Source organism: Oryctolagus cuniculus, chromosome 4 (assembly GCF_964237555.1).
Source record: "Oryctolagus cuniculus chromosome 4, mOryCun1.1, whole genome shotgun sequence".
Lineage (NCBI taxonomy): Eukaryota > Metazoa > Chordata > Mammalia > Lagomorpha > Leporidae > Oryctolagus > Oryctolagus cuniculus.
The window spans coordinates 109759787-109779255 of record NC_091435.1 but is presented as its reverse complement, the minus strand read 5'-3'; the positions used below and the strand labels follow the sequence as shown (position 1 = coordinate 109779255).

General features: G+C 45.9%; 1 protein-coding gene across 1 annotated transcript in view; it reads right to left on the bottom strand.

Moving 5' to 3' along the window:
• The window catches only part of SLC7A14 (solute carrier family 7 member 14), a 107762-nt gene that overhangs the window by 48409 nt on the left and 39884 nt on the right, over positions 1–19469 (bottom strand). Inside the window, exon 2 of the mRNA XM_002716421.5 lies at positions 3784–4239. Coding sequence (XP_002716467.1) covers positions 3784–4087 — 304 coding nt within the window. The 5' untranslated portion in view covers positions 4088–4239. The remainder of the gene's footprint in view (positions 1–3783; positions 4240–19469) is intronic.

Sequence of the window (19469 nt, the reverse complement as noted above, 5' to 3'; positions counted from 1 at the left end):
TACCCTTTTAAAATGGCAAATAAACATCGACCCTTCACCCCTCCCCACCAAAGTCACCTGATAATTCAGAGCTAATATTGGATGATTCTATTTCTATGACACTTGGAAGGGGCAGAAAACAAATCAGTGGTTTCCTGGGGCTGGGGGTGAGAGAAGAGGACAAGGATGGAGAGAAAGTGTGAAGGAATGGTTCTGGGGTGATGGACCTCTTCCATATCCTGATTGTGGTGAAGGTTATGGGATTGTCTGTGTTTGCCAAAACTCATGGAAGGATATACAGAAAGGATGAATTTTACTATTTGTAGTCATACTTGAATAAAATTGACTTCAAATCCACTATTTCAGCAAAAAAAAAAAAAAAATCAAATGATTTAAGTTCATAAGCAGTGTTCCTGACAGATTTGAATCTAGGCTTGGTCATTTAAACTTCAGTTTTTACATAGGTGAAATTGGAGATAATAAAATGTACCTTGAAGAGAATTTGTGAGTTTTAAATGTTATGCTACACTGAGAGTGCCTAACGTGGAGTTTGTCACAACACAATAATCATCACGGATTTGGGGCTGTGTGCTACATAATGTACCAGGCACTTTGTAGGCATCCCAGTTAGTCTTCACCACAACTCAATGAAGTACGTATTATTATGTTATTATTCTCAAAGTGGAGAAATTGAGGTTCAGAGAAGGCATGGGACCTCTCAAGGTCTCACAGCTCCTCACTGGCTGAACCAGGTCCCAAGTCCAAACTCAACGTTATTGATTTCTGAATCACTTCCGAAATCTGCATTCAAGCATCCCACTCTCCAGCTGCCACTGCCTGGCCTTCGATCTCATTTTCTTGGTATTGGGATTTCAGTGATTTTCTGACCTTCCTGGAGTCTCCAGTCTCCCCTGATTCCAGCACTTCCTGTGAGTCGTCATCACTCTCGCCTTCCTGTTTATGCAGCCTACACATGAGGTTCGGTGTGGTTTATTCTTCCTTTGTAAACACTCTTAACACCACTGCTCTTTTCTCCCTCCGTTTGGAAAAAGCACAATCTAGTTAATCCTAATTTTCTTTTTCACTCCAGTCTTGCAACCAAGCAGCAATTATAGCTGGAGATAAATGTAGGACTGTGCAGACCGGACTACCTGCAGGAGAGCCAGGTTTTAATTAAGCCCGGAAGGAGACAAGTATCACACACTCAGGAGGGGGAAGATGTAGGGGAGTTTGATTACTGTGCTATGGGGAAGCCGTGGGACGTTCGTGCAAGGGAGAGGCGATGTGGGAATGAGCCTGGGGGAGAGGGCTGAGGCAGTGGAGGGGAACTTTCCTCGAGGTTAGTGATCAAAGATCACAGGAGCCAGGGGCCTGGTGGGGGCAGTCTGCTAGAATACGCCAGCATTGGCACTGCTTACTTGGCCCTGACCCTGGCTGGGGTCTCTAGGAGGGTTCTGGCTGGTTTCAATGAGTGTCGCTCCCCCATTCGCGGAGGAACGACACAGGACCCTGCGCTGTTCTTTTGTCTGCTCGGCCCTCCCCGGGTTTGCTGCTGGTCCTTCCTGGGTTGGCTACCGACCCCTCCACCTCCGTGGAGGGGCGGTTCCCCCTGCCACTTTCCCCACTTCCGCGGGGGAGCGGCACACCGCCGGCCGGCTCTCTCGGGGGCTGCTCAGATGTTATCCGGATGTTCCTGGTGCATGTCGTCTCTCTCCTCCTTTATAGTCCTCTTCCACCAATCCCAACTCTGCTACCCACACACCGAGTACGCTGCTCTCCTCCAATCAGGAGCAGGATCAGCTCCTGCAGGTTATTGGTCGAACTGGAGGCAGCTGTGTAGAAGTTGTTTGCTCCTCTCCCAGCGCCATATTGTGGGAGAGCAGATGCATAGAATAAGTCTTAATTCCAGTAACTTAGTCTAGTCCGAGTTGCTCCCCACAAATGAGGGCATGAGTCAGTTACAAAACGTACAGAAATGTTACCGATGGGGCCATATGTGGAGACTAGGCTAGCAGCAGAGGTTTTTCTTCTAGTCCCTGGTGTTGGCACCAGTTACTGGGCAGTACGTCCCAGGGTCTTGGTGGGGCTGGGTCAGTGACATACGGATAAATGTTTACCATCTGATTTTCTGAACAACCACACACAGCCCCGCCAGAGCTGACCAAATTAGCACAATCACTTCGCTGAGGACAGGTTGGAAAGAGATCTGCACAGTCAGAGCTGTCAGCCGCTGGTGCAGCTGCCTCCAACACAGCCCTGGCTGGGCCAGTCTCCATCCAAGCAGAGAAGTCCATTAGCAGACTGGAAGCTGGAAGGGGCCAGGCTCCCAGAATGCAGCTGGATCTTGCTTGGCTTTTTAGATGCAAAGAATAAGATGCAGATAATTCACTGACAGGGAAGACTGTGTTCTGGGGACTGGGCCAACATAGGATGGTATTGAGAGAAAATCGTGTCATCTTCATTAATTGGGAAGGCCCCTCGGGCATCGGCCTTCGAGGGACCCTCTGGTTATGTGTCTGCCTTTTGTCCTGCTATCAACATTCTGTTCTACGGGATGACACTTTTAGATGTACAGATGTTCAGTAAGCTTCTGTTTTCAGAAAGTGTGGGAATAACTGCAGTCCCTTAAACAGAATTTCAAATATCCACAAAATTCACTCATGCGAATGATTTATTTTCATCTCTAAGAGACAGCACTGCTGTATTCTGCAGAAACCTCAATGATTAGGATATTCACGCATACGAACAGGCGACTGCAGGAAAAGGAGATGACAGTAAAGCAACTGGGAAGATAAGTCCTCGTGGAGATTAACAAGCATAGCAAGGAAATATTTTCCTTATCAAATAAAAAAGATGTCAAATACGAACAGTGCCCTTTCTGGTGGCATGTTTGTCCACTACCTTTGTGTCCTACATCTGTGATGGCATACACAGGCGTGTGAAACTCCCGACCCAAGTTAGAGCTCCCACTTCTCCCAAAACATTTGAAGAGACCTAGATATTCACTGCCTGTAAGGGGCTGACCGATGTGATCTGCCACCCCCTACCCGGCAGTCTCAGAGTTTTGTTTTTCTTCCTGTTTTCACTTGTCCATTGACTGACTCCTGGCATTCTGGGTATTGCGGATCACAACTCAACAGACAGGAGGGGCAAGTCAGAGGCAACAGGAGTGCATCTTATCACCATGGAGGTCCTGGCACTTTGCTTTTAAGTAGAGTTTTGTGATTTTTCCTCAAGGGGAGAGAGGAGCCAGGTGACCAACTGTGTACTATCAATCTGTTAAGGTGCTCATGGTAGACAGCGCTTTGTGATTCTCACAATGGCTTGAAATCTCCTACGCTGGCTTTTTTTTCTCCTTTGTGGCACAATGCCAGTTTGCAACTTCTCAAATTCCAATCATATCAGATTTATTGACTTGCTATTTTGCTATTCTTTCTAACCTTGGTACATTATTTATATTTTAGTTGTGATCTCCACCAAAGGAATTGACCTGGCTTCTAATGGAAGAGAGAGTTAAAATAAAAATAGAACCATTAGACCGTGACAGGGCATGAGAAATTGGGAAAGGTTTGGGCATCAGAATAATGATTTGTTTTGAAAAAATCAAAGAAAAAAGAAGCTACTACATTTGAGTCAAAACCTAGCCCTGCTCTCCCTGGCTGTCAAGGCAGAAGGGGAGCAGATGAATGACTTTGTCTGCCACGTCACACACCTCACTGCTAAGGACCCCAGAGAAGTGGGCTGAGCAGTAACCAGGCCGACAGGCAAGCTTCCCATAGCTCTTCCCCGCACTGAGGCACTTACCTGATAAGATGGACGCCACGGCGGCAATGATGAAAGACACAATGACACCAGGTCCTGCCATTTCCTTGGCCACCAGGCCCGACACCACATACATGCCAGTGCCCACGCAGCTGCCAACGCCCAGGGAGATGAGGTCCATGGTGGTGAGCACCTGGGCTAGCTTGGTGCCATGTGCTGTGGTGCCCCCAGTCCCCTCCAGCATGGACTCCACTGGTTTGGTGCGCAGGATCCTGGAGTGCATCGCATACCATGCAGCACCCCACTGTACCCGCCGGGGGTCCAGGGAGGCCAGGAATCCACTCATCTTGTACGGTAGGGTTGTGGTGACAGTCAGCTGATGGAAGAGGGTTACAGAAGCCTTACTCGATGATTCTGGAACTCATCTAGTGAACAGGGATCTCCCTTTCAGGAAAGATCCCGAGGGAGCCAAAGCAGCCTTCTCCTGGGCATGGATGCCTGCAGGAAAAACACAAGAAAGGAGAAGATGAGGCTGAGTGGGAAGCACTTAGAGGCATGGCTGCAGGTTAATATCCTGAACTCACAAAACTGGTCCATCCTGTGTGTCTGTAACCCGGGAGGGTGCGTGTCCCCTGTCAGCTCTCAGTGCCAGTCTGCCGCTCGCTCTGGTTGCACAGTCATTCTGGCGAGCGTGGCCTGAGTCAGAGCTCTGGGACCGTGGGCAAGCAGTTTCACATTTCTGTGCTCAGTCTGCTCTGTCCAGGGGAAATAGAGCCTTCCTCGTAGTGTGGATGTGAGGATAAAATGCACATATGTAAAAAGGAGCTTAGGACAATGCCTGGCGTATGGGAATCGCTCATCTGTCTCAACGCTAAGTGTCTCCTAGCTGGCTCTGCTCGGCTCCTCGACTTGTAGAGATGCAAGTCCCAAAGTCAAGGGTTGATGGGACTTACATGGTAGATGCTTGATGAAATTATGGTGTCTGGAGGTGGGGCCTTTGAGAGGTGTTTGATTTGGATATGAGGTTGTTAGAGGGGAGTCCATGATGGAATCATGGTGGCTTGACCAGGGGAAGCCACATGGAAGTGGATGTGTGCTCCCTGTTTCTCTCAGATCCCTGGCTCGCCATGCGAGCCATCACCCTCATCAGGCACCAGATCAATGGGGCTGCCCAGTCTTGGACTGGGACCTTCAGAATCATGAGCAGAGAGAAACCTTCTCTTGGGTGTTAGAATGATGAAAAGTTGACTCCTTTACTCAGACTATAATTCTTGGGCATATCCTTTGGGATGAAGTACCTTTTTTAAAAGCATTTATATAAGAGGGTAAAATCAGATTCATGATTCTCGAGAAGAGCCTTGCCACCCCATGGGATTGTCTGGGGACTTGGCTCTCACATAAAATGAAGAGTGTTTTGGGAATTTTTATTTTATTTTATTTTATTTTATTTTATTTTGGTCTGCTGAATACTGGAGTTGAAGGGAATGCTCCTAGATTTGGTGGGAGTTCAACCAAACTCTGTTTTACCTAAAAACACATATTATATTTTAGATGGCTTTAATATACAATTTCATTGAATTTTCCAGGGATGCAACTAGAGAATAAATCTAAGCAAGGCTGTGAAGTGTTTAGTTTGGAACTCAGTAGAAGTTGTTTACCACTTCAGAAAACCAAAGCCTCCATGATGGTGTTGCCCCCCGGGATTACATAGGCAGTGCCACCTGAGACAGCCATTTGGAACTGGCTCATATGTGTGATTCTTCATATAATGCAAGCATGTGACAACTTCATTGGGACATACCTACTTACATACTGAAGTATGTTTCATATAGATAGATTATCTGTGATTTTCATCCTGTAAAGAGAGGCGTAATAAAAATATCTTGTACTAAAAGAGATGGTGAGGCTGATAGAGTTGAGAACTCTGGTGCTGGGTGATTCCTAAAGTTTTGCTGGGGTGGGAACTTGGAGCAGTGGCTAAGGCGCTGCTTGTGATACTTGTTAGGAAACTGGTGCAGTTGTAGCCAGGTGGCCGCATGGCCCAGCTACCTGAGCCAGGCTCCACCCCCATCCTAATGGGATTCGCTGCTCCTGCTTCCCTGCCTGCCCTCAGGCAAAGTTTTAAAAGGGCCTGTTCCTGCACACGTGCTCTCTTGGTTCTTCTCTCTTGGCTCTCTTAGCTCTCCTCTCCTGCTCTCCTGAGCTCTTCTCTTCTCTGCTCTATCTTCTGTCCTCACTAGCTCCTCTCCTCTGGCTTTCTCTCTTATACTTTCTCTCTTTTTCCCTTCGCTGCCCATTCACTCCTGTCTGTTGGGTGTTCCCCAATAAACCCTTTCCCTTACTCCGGTGTTCGGTGTGTTTTGCGACGGCTAACATTAATATATAACAATACTGGCATTCCATATCCATGTTCCTGGGTTCTAGTCCTGGCTGAGATCCTGATGCCAGCTTCCTTCCAGTGTGCACCCTGGCAGGAAGCAGCTGATGGCTGAAGTACTTGAGTCTCTGCCACCCACAGGGAGACCTGGACTTGAATTCCAGATGTCTGGCTTCACTTTGATCCAGTCCCAGCTGACGTAGGCAACTGGGGGATGAACCTTTGTATGGGAGCTTTCTGTTTATCTGTCTCCCTCTCTGCCTTTCAAGTAAATGAGATAAATAATTTTTATATAAAGTTTTGTCAAATTAGAAGATGCAAATATTATACTTTTTTTGAAAATGGAAGATTTATAAAATTATTTAAAGAATTTGAATTACGGCTAAACATTGATTCCAAATGCTGCACTGATAAGCATAAGGTATTTACATATATGATAAGTACCTGGCTACATAGGCTACAAATATTAACTTACACTACTTAGCACTTAATGTACCACTTCTCTGCTTCTAAAGACTTTGCAAATGCCTAGGATAATTAGAAGAAGCAGGTGAAATGTGGCAGTTTGGTTCACAGGGGTTGGGTAACAGCCCTTCTGGTTTAATTTCCTCCTACACCTGACAGTGTTGCTTCCTGCTGTGTTTTTGTTCTTGACAACAACTTGAATCTCACCACGGTCGGATAGTTCTCCTGTACACAGCAGAGCTATTTGAAAGCCCGAGTGTCCGCATTTCCCCTCTAGCAGCACGTCCCGTCGCCTGTCCCGGGCAAGACAACGCTTCTCCACAGCCAAAGGCTCTAGAGGCTTGTCTTGGTCAGCCCTTCATCAGGAACTGTCACAAGGACACTGAGCCATACACCAGGCTTATAAGGGAGGTGACAGCTTCCATTTGTGCTGAGTGTAACTTGAAACCGTGGTGAAAACGCGGAGAATCAACACGGATTGAAGGTGGCAAGAATTCCTTCAAGGAATAGCTTCTTGTGTTCTGCAGTAGTAGTCATACACTATGTGCAGAAGGAGGAACTGAAAGGGAGGAGCTCACTGGCTCCAGGCGTGGAAGATAAAGAATGCAAGGGTTACCATGCTAATTACCTGATCTGATCAGATTGTGCTGAAATATTGCACTGGCCCCCATGAAAAATGTACAAGTATTACATGTTAAATAAACAAGTTCCTGCCTGGCTCTATTCTCTCCCCGTAATTCCTCGGAGTGCTTATTTCATTGATGCAAACAGGGACTTGGGTCATTTCCTTTCTTGGTAGGCAATTTACTGGAGAGAACAAAATGTACAAAAGAAAACATGCTTCTAGGTGACTATTGACAACATCCATATTCATTACCCTCAGATTATGTTAATCAAAGATCGTTTTGGAAGCTCACTGCTGTTGTCTTTCCAAGATGAGCAGTAGATGTGTGTTGTGCTTTCTCTAGCACTTTAATTCCAGTTTCTCAAAATACTTCTCAGTTATAACTAAGGAAGGCTTCCAGGGCCTCAGGGAGAAGAGAGTCGTCATTGTGATGTTTGCTGGCAAGCTGGGGGCGCTCCGCAGGCTCCAAGTGTGAGGATGGTAAAAGCAGGTTCCTTTCAAGATGAACATGATTACGGTCTAGAAATTCACTGAATAGGTAGGATTATAGAATTAGGTTAGAGACCCGCCCTTGGAGATGAGGAGAGGAAGGAAAAGAAGGCTAACAAAGCAGTCAACAGCCAAAAATCATTCCTGTGTGATTTTGCAGGTACATTAAGGGATTATAAAGATCACTCGTGACCTTGTTGGTACCTCATGGTCTGCCCTTGCTGGAACATCTGGGGCAACAGGGAACATTGGCTGAGAGAAGTAGCTCCTTCATGTGTTTGGACGGTTGAGATTGGTACAAAATATCTCTACTCAGTGTACCCAGGCAAAATGAGGCTAGAGTTAGAATAAAAGCTTCCCGGTTTGATGAGCCCCACCTGATGAGGCAGGGACTGAAAGACCCCTCCCCTCCCGTATCCCAGGGTCTTGGGCTAACCCTTTCATCAGCCAGACTGAGGACAGAATTCAGGAGCCGGGTTCCCTGGGTTCAACTTCTGGCTCTGCCCTTGCTAGGTGACCCGGGACAAAGCCTCTCTTGCTTCAATTTTGCCTTCTATAAAATGGGATGACAGTGGCAGCGGGCTCACAGGGCTGTGGTGAGTAGTGGAGTCTGGTGTACAGGGAGGGCCATGGGAGGAGTGTTAGCTGGGGTCACAGTGCTCTAGCCCCTGACCAGGACCTCTCGTCCCCTGCTGCTCATATCCCTCTCACCCCCTCCACCTTCCTGACTGCAGCTCAGCCCTTACCTAGGGCTTTTCTCTGCTGAAACTCCTCTGGGCTTCTCCTGGTGGCAGACTGTACAACCTGGTATTTCTGCTTCAAGGGGCTCTTGATTACCTAAGATCTTAGAGAAAGGCTTTCTTACTTGCTGTGTTTCCCCGTCTAAGCGGACTCCTCGGCAGACTTGCTTTGGCCTTGGGGTGTTCCATCTCCTTTAATTCCTACAGACCTCGGACTTTTCCCCCAAAGACGCACACACACCACTGGGTGTCTGGGACATGGTGGGTTTATCTACAGTTACCATCCTATCCCTAAAAAATCCCCTCTGACCTTCATGCTGGTGGCTTTCTCTGGCTCACTCAGCCAGTCTTTGGTGGTGGATCCTCTCTGTGGTCCTTGCTTCTGCTGTTCTTCTATTGCCTCCATCTTGCCACATCTTGCTCTGTGTTTGCAGCTCAACTATAGATATGCTTGCACATCAGTTGCACCCAGTCCAAGACCCTGGGTGGCCAGGCGAGGCCAAGCGTCTGTGCGGCCCTAACAGAGCACCCCAGGACATTCGATAGGGAGATGTGTCCCAGTAACTCCCTTCTGCTGTCTGCAGTTCTGGTCTTGTAACTATAGAGATTAGGGCTAATCTGCTTATGGAATAAATCTTCCAGACTTTGAAGACTATCATCGTTTCTTGGAGTCTTATCTCCCCTAGACTAAGCATTGATTCCTTCTATGATCAGTGGTACCTCATATTTTTTTTAGAAAATTTTTATTTAATAAATATAAATTTCGGAAGTACAACTTTTTGGATTATAGCAGTTTTTCTCCCCATAACCACCCTCCCAGCTGCAAACCATCCTATCTCTTACTCCCTCTCCCATCCCATTCTTCATTAAGATTCATTTTAATTATCTTTATATACAGAAGATCAACTTAATATGTACTAATAAGGATTTCAACAGTTTGCACCCACACAGACACACAAAGTATAAAGTGCTGTTTGAAGACTAGTATTGTTAATTCTCATAGTACAGCACATTAAGGACAGAGATCCTACATGGGGAGCAAGCACACAGTGACCCCTATTGTTGATTTAACAATTGACACTCTTATTTATGACGTCAGTAATCACCTGAGGCTCTTGTCATGAACTGCCAAGGCTATGGAAGCCTCCTGAGTTCACAAACTCTGACCTTATTTAGACAGGGCCATAATCAAAATGGAAGTTCTCTCCTCCCTTCAGAGAAAGGTACCTCCTTCTTTGATGGCCCCTTCTTTACACTGGGACTCACTCACAGAGATCTTTCATTTAGGTCATTTTTTGCCACAGTGTCTTGGCTTTCTATGCCTGAGAAACTCTCATGGGCTTTTTAGCCAGATCCAAATGCCTTAAGGGCTGATTCTGGGCACCTCATATGTTACAGCTTCTAGATCAATCACATTCTGATTTGTACTTCCTAGCCAAGATGCGCTTTATTGTGGTTGACATTTTTTGAACAATGGGAGGGTGGTGAGGGAAATGTTTGTGATCAAACTGGCTCTGTGTGTGTGTGTGTGTTTGTGCATGTGTGCATGTGCACATGAGTGTGAACATGCACCTCCATAATCACACAATACTGGCCTCTGAAAAAAAATCATTCAAAAAACAATTTGCTTTAAAACCAGGGTTCCTGCTAATCAAACCTACTTTAAATATTTTTCTGATTATCTACCATACTACCTAACAATGCACTAGCCCATTTATATTGAATAAGGAATCTCAGACACAGCTGACTTTTTTTGCTTGGAGTGTCTTTAAAGGGGAATTTGAGGGACCGCCGCTGTGGTGTAGTAGGTTAAGTCTCTGCCTGCGGTGCCATATTGGCACTGGTTTGAGTCCTGGCTGCTCCACTTCCAATCCAGCTCCCTGCTAATGGCCTGGAAAAGCAGCAGAAGATGGCTCAAGTCCTTGGGCCCCTTAACCCATGTGGGAGACTGTCGCTCGCTCCGCAGGCTTGCAGAGGAGCGGCAACGGATTTGCTGTTGTTTCTTCCCCCAGTCTTCCCCGGATTAGCTGCCGCCCCCCCCCCCCCCCCGCCCCGCCTCTGCGGAGGGGAGGCACCCCCGCCACTTCCCCCGCTTCTGCGGAGGAGCGGCACACTGCTGGCCGGCTCTCTCAGGGGTTCCTCAGACGGTCCTCCTGCATGTTGTCTCTCTCCTCCTTTATAGTCCTCTTCCACCAATCCCAACTCTGCTGGCGTTCTCTCCCCACGTGCTGAGCATGCTGCTCTCCTCCAATCAGGAGCAGGATCAGCTCCTGCAGCTTGTTAGTCGAATTGGTGAGGCAGCTGTGTGGAAGTTGTTTACTCCCTCTCAGCGCCATATGGTGGGAGATCAGATGCATAGAGTTAGTCTTAGCAGTTCCAGTAGTTTAGTCTAGTATCGGTAATCTCAGTATTTGTCCTCAGTATTTATTTGTCTCCTGGGCGCCCCACCATGTTGCTCCCCACAGGAGACCTGGAAGAAGCTCCTGGTTCCTGGCTTGGGATCAGCTGAGCTCCACCTGTTGAGGCCATCTAGGGAGTGAACCAGCAGACAGAAGACCTCTTTCTCTCTCTCTCTCCCATTCTCTTTCTGTAACTCTGCCTATCAAATAAATAAATCTTTTTTTAAAGGGGAGTTTGAATCTGTAGCAACTGCATCTGTTAGACATGTATAAGAAGTTGTATGAATTCAGCTTCCTTTTCAAAGCTTATCATTTCTTTTTCTGTTTCTGCAAAGGTTATTGAGTATATTAATCAGCTTTTGCTGCAGTAACAGCCCAGATTTCCATCTCTTACAAATATGACATTGATCTCTTGCGGTGGCTCTACTCCAGCTCAGACGGGCCACAGGCTGCAGTCTGGTCTGTGGGTCCACTCCACGTGTTGCCTCATTCGGGGTTCCAGGCTGAAGGAGCCATCCCTCTCTGACACATGCTGTTCCCTGTGGCCAGAGACAAGGCACCAAGTGAGCTGTGAGATGTCTTTCCAGCTTCTGGAGGGATGTGACATTTCCACTGATTCTCTATTGGCTAAAGGAAGTCATATGACCAGGCCCAGAGTTAGTGGGATGAGAGGCATCCTCCTCCCATAGGCGGCAAGTGAGACACACGGAAACAGTCAAGGTTGTGCACTTTGCTTAGAAAGGTGGGTGTGAATAGCTGTGACGGCAACATCTCCCTAAGTCCTACTATGTGCTAGGCAAAGCAACTGTATTTCTCTTTTGAGGCTGTTTTATTCTGGAATGGGCAGAAATTTATCCTGCTGAGGTATAAACTTAGGGAGACTCTGAGGTGGTTATTCCTGCATGTCTGCAGTTCTTTTTTTAAGATTTATTTATTTGAAAGGCAGAATTACAGAAAGGTAGAGGCAGAGAGAGAGAGAGAGAGAGAGAGGGAGAAAGAGAGAGAGAATCTTTCATCTGCTGGTTCACTCTCCAAATGGCTGCAAAAATTGGAGCTGGACTGATCCGAAGCCAGGAGCTAGGAGCTTCTTCTGGGCCTCCCACGTGGGAGGTACATTAGCAGGGAGCTGGATCAGAGGTGGAGCAGCCGGGACTCAAACTGGTGCCACATGAGATGCCAGCACTGCAGGGGGCAGCTTTACCTGCTATGCCACAGTAGGGGCCCCGTCTGCAATTCTTTAAAGGTGTTAACTATCGACTTCCTTTGATGACCAATATAAGTTAAATATTCATCTGCTTCTCACAGAAAGTGAACAAAACAAAGAGAAATCAGTTTAACTTTGTTTGTTTGAAACAAATAATTAAAAAAAAAAAAACCTGAAGAGGACAATTGATCTTGACCGGGTCCGGAATACTTGCACTTGAAAAGAAAAACAGTTTGCCGTTTGGCTCCCTTGCTTGTCAGCGCTTCATGCACTGAGAATGTTATCCATATCCCTGGGTATGGCTTCCGATTTGGCAGAAACTGCTGTAGAAACTCTCAAAGACAATGTCTGCTATCTACCTGGAGGGAGAAGCAAGGAGGAGCTTGTTCAGAGTTGTGTTCATTCAGCATTAGGTTGCGACCCTTCTCCTGCAACTCCCTGGCCAGTTGGGCATCACAGGCTGGCATCACCACCTACTCTGCTGTCCCATTGGCCCCAGCTCCAGGGCTTTAGGTCACCTTCCACTCCCAGAGAGCCCAGGTCCAGTTTCTCAGGTCTCTGCTTGGTGTCACGTGTTAGTCATAGCACACAGAGTAAAGGTAACAAAGCCAGAGCCCAGGACACAAAACAAACTTCTCCACTAATCAGATTTCATAGGGAAACCCTTCATTTAGGAGGCACAGATCTTACAAGAAAATAATTTAATCTTTCCATGTCACCACAAAGGATGTAAGAAGTCATACCAAATGAATCACTGTGAAAGTCTTTATTGAGTTCTACCACGTATTTAGCCTAGTAGTAATAGATCCTCACACCAGCCACCAGCTAGGGCTGTCCTGAGTTGCTTGATCGGCATGAAGTGCATCAAACAGTCCCTTGCCCTCTGGCTGGGTTGGTCAACGGGAGGTGCCAGCAAATGATGAGGAGGGTGGGAGAGAGGCGGCGAGGTGTTTGGCCCCAGCTCCCTGCTGGTCACCATGGGTTGGCTATGTTCACACAGCAGAGACTGTGGCTCCCACCACATGGCCCTTCCCCAGAGTCCTCTCTCTCTGGCCCTGGTAACTTCTTTCATTTTGTCCTTTCAGGCACAGAGTGGTACCCGTATTTTCAGCCCCTCACACTGCACTGTATGTCATGGTTTCTTTATCACTGTGCATATCTCTGCACACAGTTGTTTTCATAAACTCTCTTCAAAATACCTGATTTGAGTGTGCCAAGTGCTTCCTGCTGGCACCCTGACTGTCAGAGGGTATATCTTGGCAAATTCAGGACAATCAACCATACTCTCTAAGTGTACAGAGATAGTAAATGGGTTGAAATCCGATCACTGAGGTCTGCTATGTGACCTGGGTGAGTCTCTAAGCTACCATTTTCTCATCTGGAAGATGGGAGTAATAAGAGTTACCTTGTGGTGGGCTGGCGCCGCGGCTCACTAGGCTAATTCTCCACCTAGCGGCGCCGGCACACCCGGTTCTAGTCCCAGTCGGGGCGCCGGATTCTGTTCTGGTTGCCCCTCTTCCAGGCCAGCCCTCTGCTGTGGCCAGGGAGTGCAGTGGAGGATGGCCCAGGTGCTTGGGCCCTGCACCCCATGGGAGACCAGGAAAAGCACCTGGCTCCTGGCTCCTGCCATCGGATCAGCGCGGTGCGCTGGCCGCAGTGCGCCGGCCGTGGCGGCCATTGGAGGGTGAACCAACGGCAAAGGAAGACCTTTCTCTCTGTCTCTCTCTCTCACTGTCTACTCTGCCTGTCCAAAAAAAAAAAAAAAAGTTACCTCGTGGAATTGTCATGAAGACTTAATAAGATGATGCTACAGATGGGTTTGGAAACTATGAAGTAACCAATCATTAAAGGCATTGAAATGGCGACCAATGCCTTAAAAGATGGTGGAGACACATTAAGACACTTGATAATGAACAACAGTAGACCCAAAACTGTTTGCAAAGCTTCTCTTACCAAAGGAGAGTGAGGCATGAAATTTCAGAAGATTTTTGTGTGGCAGAAAGACACAATGATTATTCTTCTGGTTCCTAGTTGGTTAATCAGCAAAGCTAATTTGGGTAGAACACATTTCCTAAGCATTCCAGTAATGCTGCATGCAAAAGTTATTGGGAAACATGATGAGCCCATTGGTCATTGTAAACCACATGCAGATTACTAAAGTGAAAGGTGCAGAGCATAGAACTGTAAATGAACATAGAACTGTGAATTGGGAGACTTGAGGGTGGCCACAACCCCGACGGACAGCCTGTGAGTGAGATCTTGGGTAAGCTACAGCCTGCTAAGAGTCTGTTTTCTCCTTTAGAAGTGATGATAATGACTTACTTTTTAATACAACACTACAGGTTGAAAAGTACAGTCACAGATGATGTGCAAGGTATTTTTTTGCACAAAACTGATCTCACTCAAAATATGCTATCAGAGGCCCTTCGGAAACAATGAGATCATAGGGTATTTGTGTCAGATGTCCTCCTGCATGGCCCTTTCACGCCATGTGTGATCTCCACGCTGCTGAGCCCCCAGAAGCCAGTCTGCACCCTTGTAGCTGCATGCCCGGCACACCTGTCCTCACACCAAAGGCAGAGACAGCAATTGGACTCCTAAGACACTGAGAGGAAACAGGCCTTTACTGAAAGTTCCCGACTGCACAGAGAAATGCTACTGCATGCCTCACCCAACTCCCCTCTGTAACAGATGGCCACACACTTCGGGGCTTGAAGCAGTGCAAATCTATCATTTTACAGCTCTAATTTTACAGGGCTACATACCTTTTGGAGACCCTAGAGGGCAATCTATTTCCTTGTCTTTTCCAGCTTCTAGACATTACAGGTCCCTACACTCCCTGGCTGGTGGTCCCTTCCTACATCTTCAAAGACGGCAGCTTGTCATCTCTTTTCTGACCCCTTGTCTCCTCCTTTTAAGAACCTCGTGATTATATCAGGCCTAACACTTACTCTAGGACAATGTCCCAGATGTCCCCATCTCAAGATCCTTAGCTTCATCACCCTGCAAAGTCCCCTCTGTCATGTAAGGTAACATAATCACAAGTACCAGGATGAGGACTTGGACTTCTGGAGGGCATTCATCAGCCTGCACACTTTCCAAGAACCATTCTTACCCGAGGCACATCTCTCTTCCTAGTTCCACACTCTGTGGCAAACTCGCACTCTCTCTTCCTTCTTTGAAAAACACTTGGCTCAGTCTGTCTCTGCACACTTTCTCCAAAATTCTGTCCCTACCTAAAATGAAACCTTAACCCAAACGACACCCACCTACTATCCCTCAAGAACAGCCATGGTAGAGTCATTCACTAGGTGATTTCTGGAACCTGAGCACTGGGGTGACATAGGCAAGGCCAAGGCCAGCTTATGGCAGACCTCCTGTTCCCCAAACCTATGCTTTCCCTGCTGTTTCACATTTAGGAAGGTGAACAGAGCGGTCCATGTTTTCTGTTTCTTTTTTATTTGAGAAGCGGGTGGGGGGGGAGGGAGAGAAACCCTCCCACATGCTGGTTCACTTCCCCCAAAGCATGCTCTGGCTGTGGCTGGGCTGGGCTGGGCTGAAGCGGGAGTTGGGAACTCCATCCAGGTCTCTTTTGTGGGAGCTCTAAGCACTCTTTGTATGGCACTACTCCCACGCCAGGCTTGGGGTGCTCTTCAGAGGAGATCAGGCATTTGCTCAGTTATCTAGGGGATCATGCTCCTTTCAAATATCATTTTCCCTTGTAGGAGCTGAGGGAAGAGAGAAAGTGATCTAATGGTCTTTAAAACTGCCTAGCGACTTCACCTCAGTGGGATTTCCTCATCCCAACTGGAGATGCCCAGCTCCGGCAGGGGTCTTCTTAATGCGGTTGCTCACCTTGTTAGCTGGTTTGTTTCCCCAGGGCTGTAGGACTCCCCTCCCCCTGTGGATGCATCCCGGCAGCTGCTTACCCTCGACGTGCTGAATGGACTTGCCCGTAACAGACGCTCTCTCCCAAATCAGTAACTGCCATTTAGGTGATCGCATTTGTGCTTCTGGGTTGGGGAGCTCTTATTTGAAATGCCTTTGGTTTCCTCCGCGCACTGACTTAACCCAGACCCACTGGGATGTTAGATGCGGGCCTTCTGCAGGCTGGCCACCTGTCTGTTTTGAGATTCCTTCCCCTGCCCCTGAGGAGAATGTCTTGTATTTTGAAGAGCCTACATTTTAAGTCAGACAATTTCAAGTAGAGTCGCCAAATTCCGAAAATGGCCATTTTATATGCTACAACAATCAGCAGACAAATCTGACCTTAATTTGATTGAGGTAGGTTACACATGCTCCATGAACTTGGAGTTCTCAGTGAAGCCTAACTGCAGCACACTCCTCCCCACTCTGCTGTTGGCTCATGCTGTTCTTCGTATGCGCCATCTGCCTTACATAGTGGATTTCTACACATATTTATGGAGCACCTGCAAATGCCTGGAATTATGTGTTCAAGGTGCAGAAACAAAGAGAAAAAAGGTGGCCTCTGTTCTCCAGGAGCTCTCAGGCTGGCCAAGGAGACAAGCGTGAAGGGACCACCTGGTGTGACACGACCAGATCCTCCACTGCCTTCCCACTTCTTAGCTTTCTTTTCCCATTTCTCTCACTTATGCCTCTGACGTTATTGCCATATTCCTTTGGGATTGACCCCATAACCTTTTTGTCATTAAATATGTGTTAACCACTTGAGCTCCCTCTTCTGTGATTTTCTTAAATTGCTGTGCATAGATTGTTAAACACTTGAAGGCTAGGATCTCTTCTGAAAACTCTCCCTTTGTATTGCAAAGAAAATGAAATCCAAAGTCCTAACAGTGGCCTCCAGGGCCGCCCCAACCTATGTTTACTTTATTTCTGAGTTTATCTCCTACCATTCTCCCCCTTGGTTCAGTCCCACTGACTCTTTTCTCTCTTTGAAACAAGCCTTTGCAATTGTTTTGTCTATCTGGAATCTCTTGCCTCAGGTGCTTATTCCAGTTCAGCTGAGTGTCACCTCTTCAGAAGGAGGCCCCCTGGACCACCCAAGTCTTTCATAACTACATATCTATATGCATCGATCAACCATTTCCCTGTCAATCATCTATCAACATCTATCATGTATGTATTGATCATCTTTGTATCCACCCATTCATCCATACACTTATCTATTTATTCATTTATTTTTGAGTAGTTTATTTGGGTTTCTCATTTATTTGTTTATGTTTTCACTGTCTGTTCCCCCTGTCTAGACTGTGAACTCCTTGAAAGTAGGAATTTTGTTTGTCTTATTCTTTGCTGAATCCCCAGTGATTAAGACAGGTACTTGAACACAGTAAGAAATCAATAAATACTTGTAGAATAAAGGATTCCTTCATAGTACTTAGAAGATCACTGGGCACAAAATAGTTCCTCATAAAAAGATATCACTTACAATAACCATTTGAAACAGTCCCCAATATCTTGAGGTATTTATTGCAATTTAAGAGGATTTTCTTTGCTAATTACTGTACATAAAATCACAGAACACAAAACCTTGGAAATTATATGGTCAAAGCCCCAGATTTTATAAGTGGAAAAAAATTACTTTCGTTCAGTGCCTCCACAAATCCTTTTGGAAATCAGTTACCTGGAAATAATTATATCTCATTACAAACAAGTTATCTCTATGTATTATTTATCTTTTATATTCATTAAGTCAAAGGAAGCCCAAATGAAAGATCCACAGTGTTATAATATTAAAGATCTTCAACATTAACCCATTAAAGCTTAGTAAGGTTTAGACATATACAATTTGAGGTTCCATGTGGCTTCTCAGAGATTTCAGTCTTTTACCCATCAGAGCAGTAAAAATCCTACGAATTCTAAGTATGAAAAGAGAGAAGGTATATGTTTTAACTTTTAGCTTCCTTTTTTTCCCATCTGAGAGAAAAACAGTTGAGACCTTTGACAGCTTGGAAATTTAAAACAGTTTTGAGAAATGGAGGTTTGCAATGCTCTGTGGGTGTCCTGTTCAGTCCTAGCTTCTGGGGACTTGGGAATGACATCTACACTGGTTCTCAGGGATCTGTGGATCCATGGTCCAAAGAATTGCTCTTCAGAGAAAGGTTCCTTCCCTGACTATCACCGTATCTTCCCATGAGAGAATCTGAGAGCTAGAGAGCATCTTCTAGTGCTAGCAGCCCTCGCTCAGAGACAATGTCAGAGTTCATCTGGAGACTTCTAAGTGAATTTCCAACCTATAAACTATTCAACTGAGGAGCATTTGTTTCTAAACTGCTGAGTTAAATTTTTTATGGGCTTTAAGTTCTTCAGTTCAAAGGTACTTCTCATAGAGCACAGCAAGGGATAACTGAAAATGCAACCACAAGTATTCAGTAATACATAAAAATGTATTCACTACCACCAGTATTCAAAGAAATACCAAATACAAGGGGACATTTTCATTTGTTAATATGAAGGTTAAAATATATAAAAATATTTCTTGCTGGTAAAGGGTCAAATAATTGATACTTCCACACACTGATGGTTGGAGTATAAACTGATATAAATATTTTTGGAAAACAATAAAATCATGTGGAAATAGGTGCAGAAAAATATTTTTCAAGGGAATCCATTGCAGTATTATTTATAGTAAAGTTGTAGAAAACCTAAATTTCCAAAAACAGTGACATTTAGATGAAATATGAAGAGTTTAAAGAATAAAATACTTGGGTCTGGAACCATGCCAGCTGACTGTGATGCCGGTATCCCATATGGGCACCAGTTCAAGTCCTGGCTGCTCCACTTCTGATCCAGCTTCCTGCTAATACACCTGGGAAAGCAGTGGAAGATAACTCAAGTCCTTAGACCCCTAAATCCCCATGGGAGACCTGGAAGAAGCTTCTGACTCCTGGCTTCGGCCTTGCCTAGCTCTTGCAGCCATTTGGGGAGTGAATCAGCGGATGGAAAAATTCTCTCCCTCCCTCTAGCTCTCCTTCTGTCTGTAACTCCGCCTTTCAAATAAAGAAATAAAATCTTTTTTAAAAAAGAAAAAAATACTAGGCAACACTCAAATATTGTTCTGAAGTAACATTTAATGACATGAAAGTCATTCAGGATATATCAAATTCAAACAACTCCTTCCATTTTACTAAGTCCAATGAACATATTTCAAGACCTCATCTCCCTCCCTTGCCCACTCAGAAGTGTGTGCATCACAGTTGCTCAAGTCCTCCTTCTTAAATACTCAGTTATATATTTTTTAAAAAGATATTTATTTATTTGGAAGGCAGAATTGCATAGAGGCACACACACACACACACACAGAGAATGCCTCCATCTGCTGCTTTTTTTTTTTAAAGAAAAGATTTATTTTATTTATTTGAAAGACAGAGTTACAGAGAGAGGCAGAGACAGAGAGAGAGGTCTTCCATCCACTGGCTCACTCCCCAGATGGCTGCAATTGCTGGAG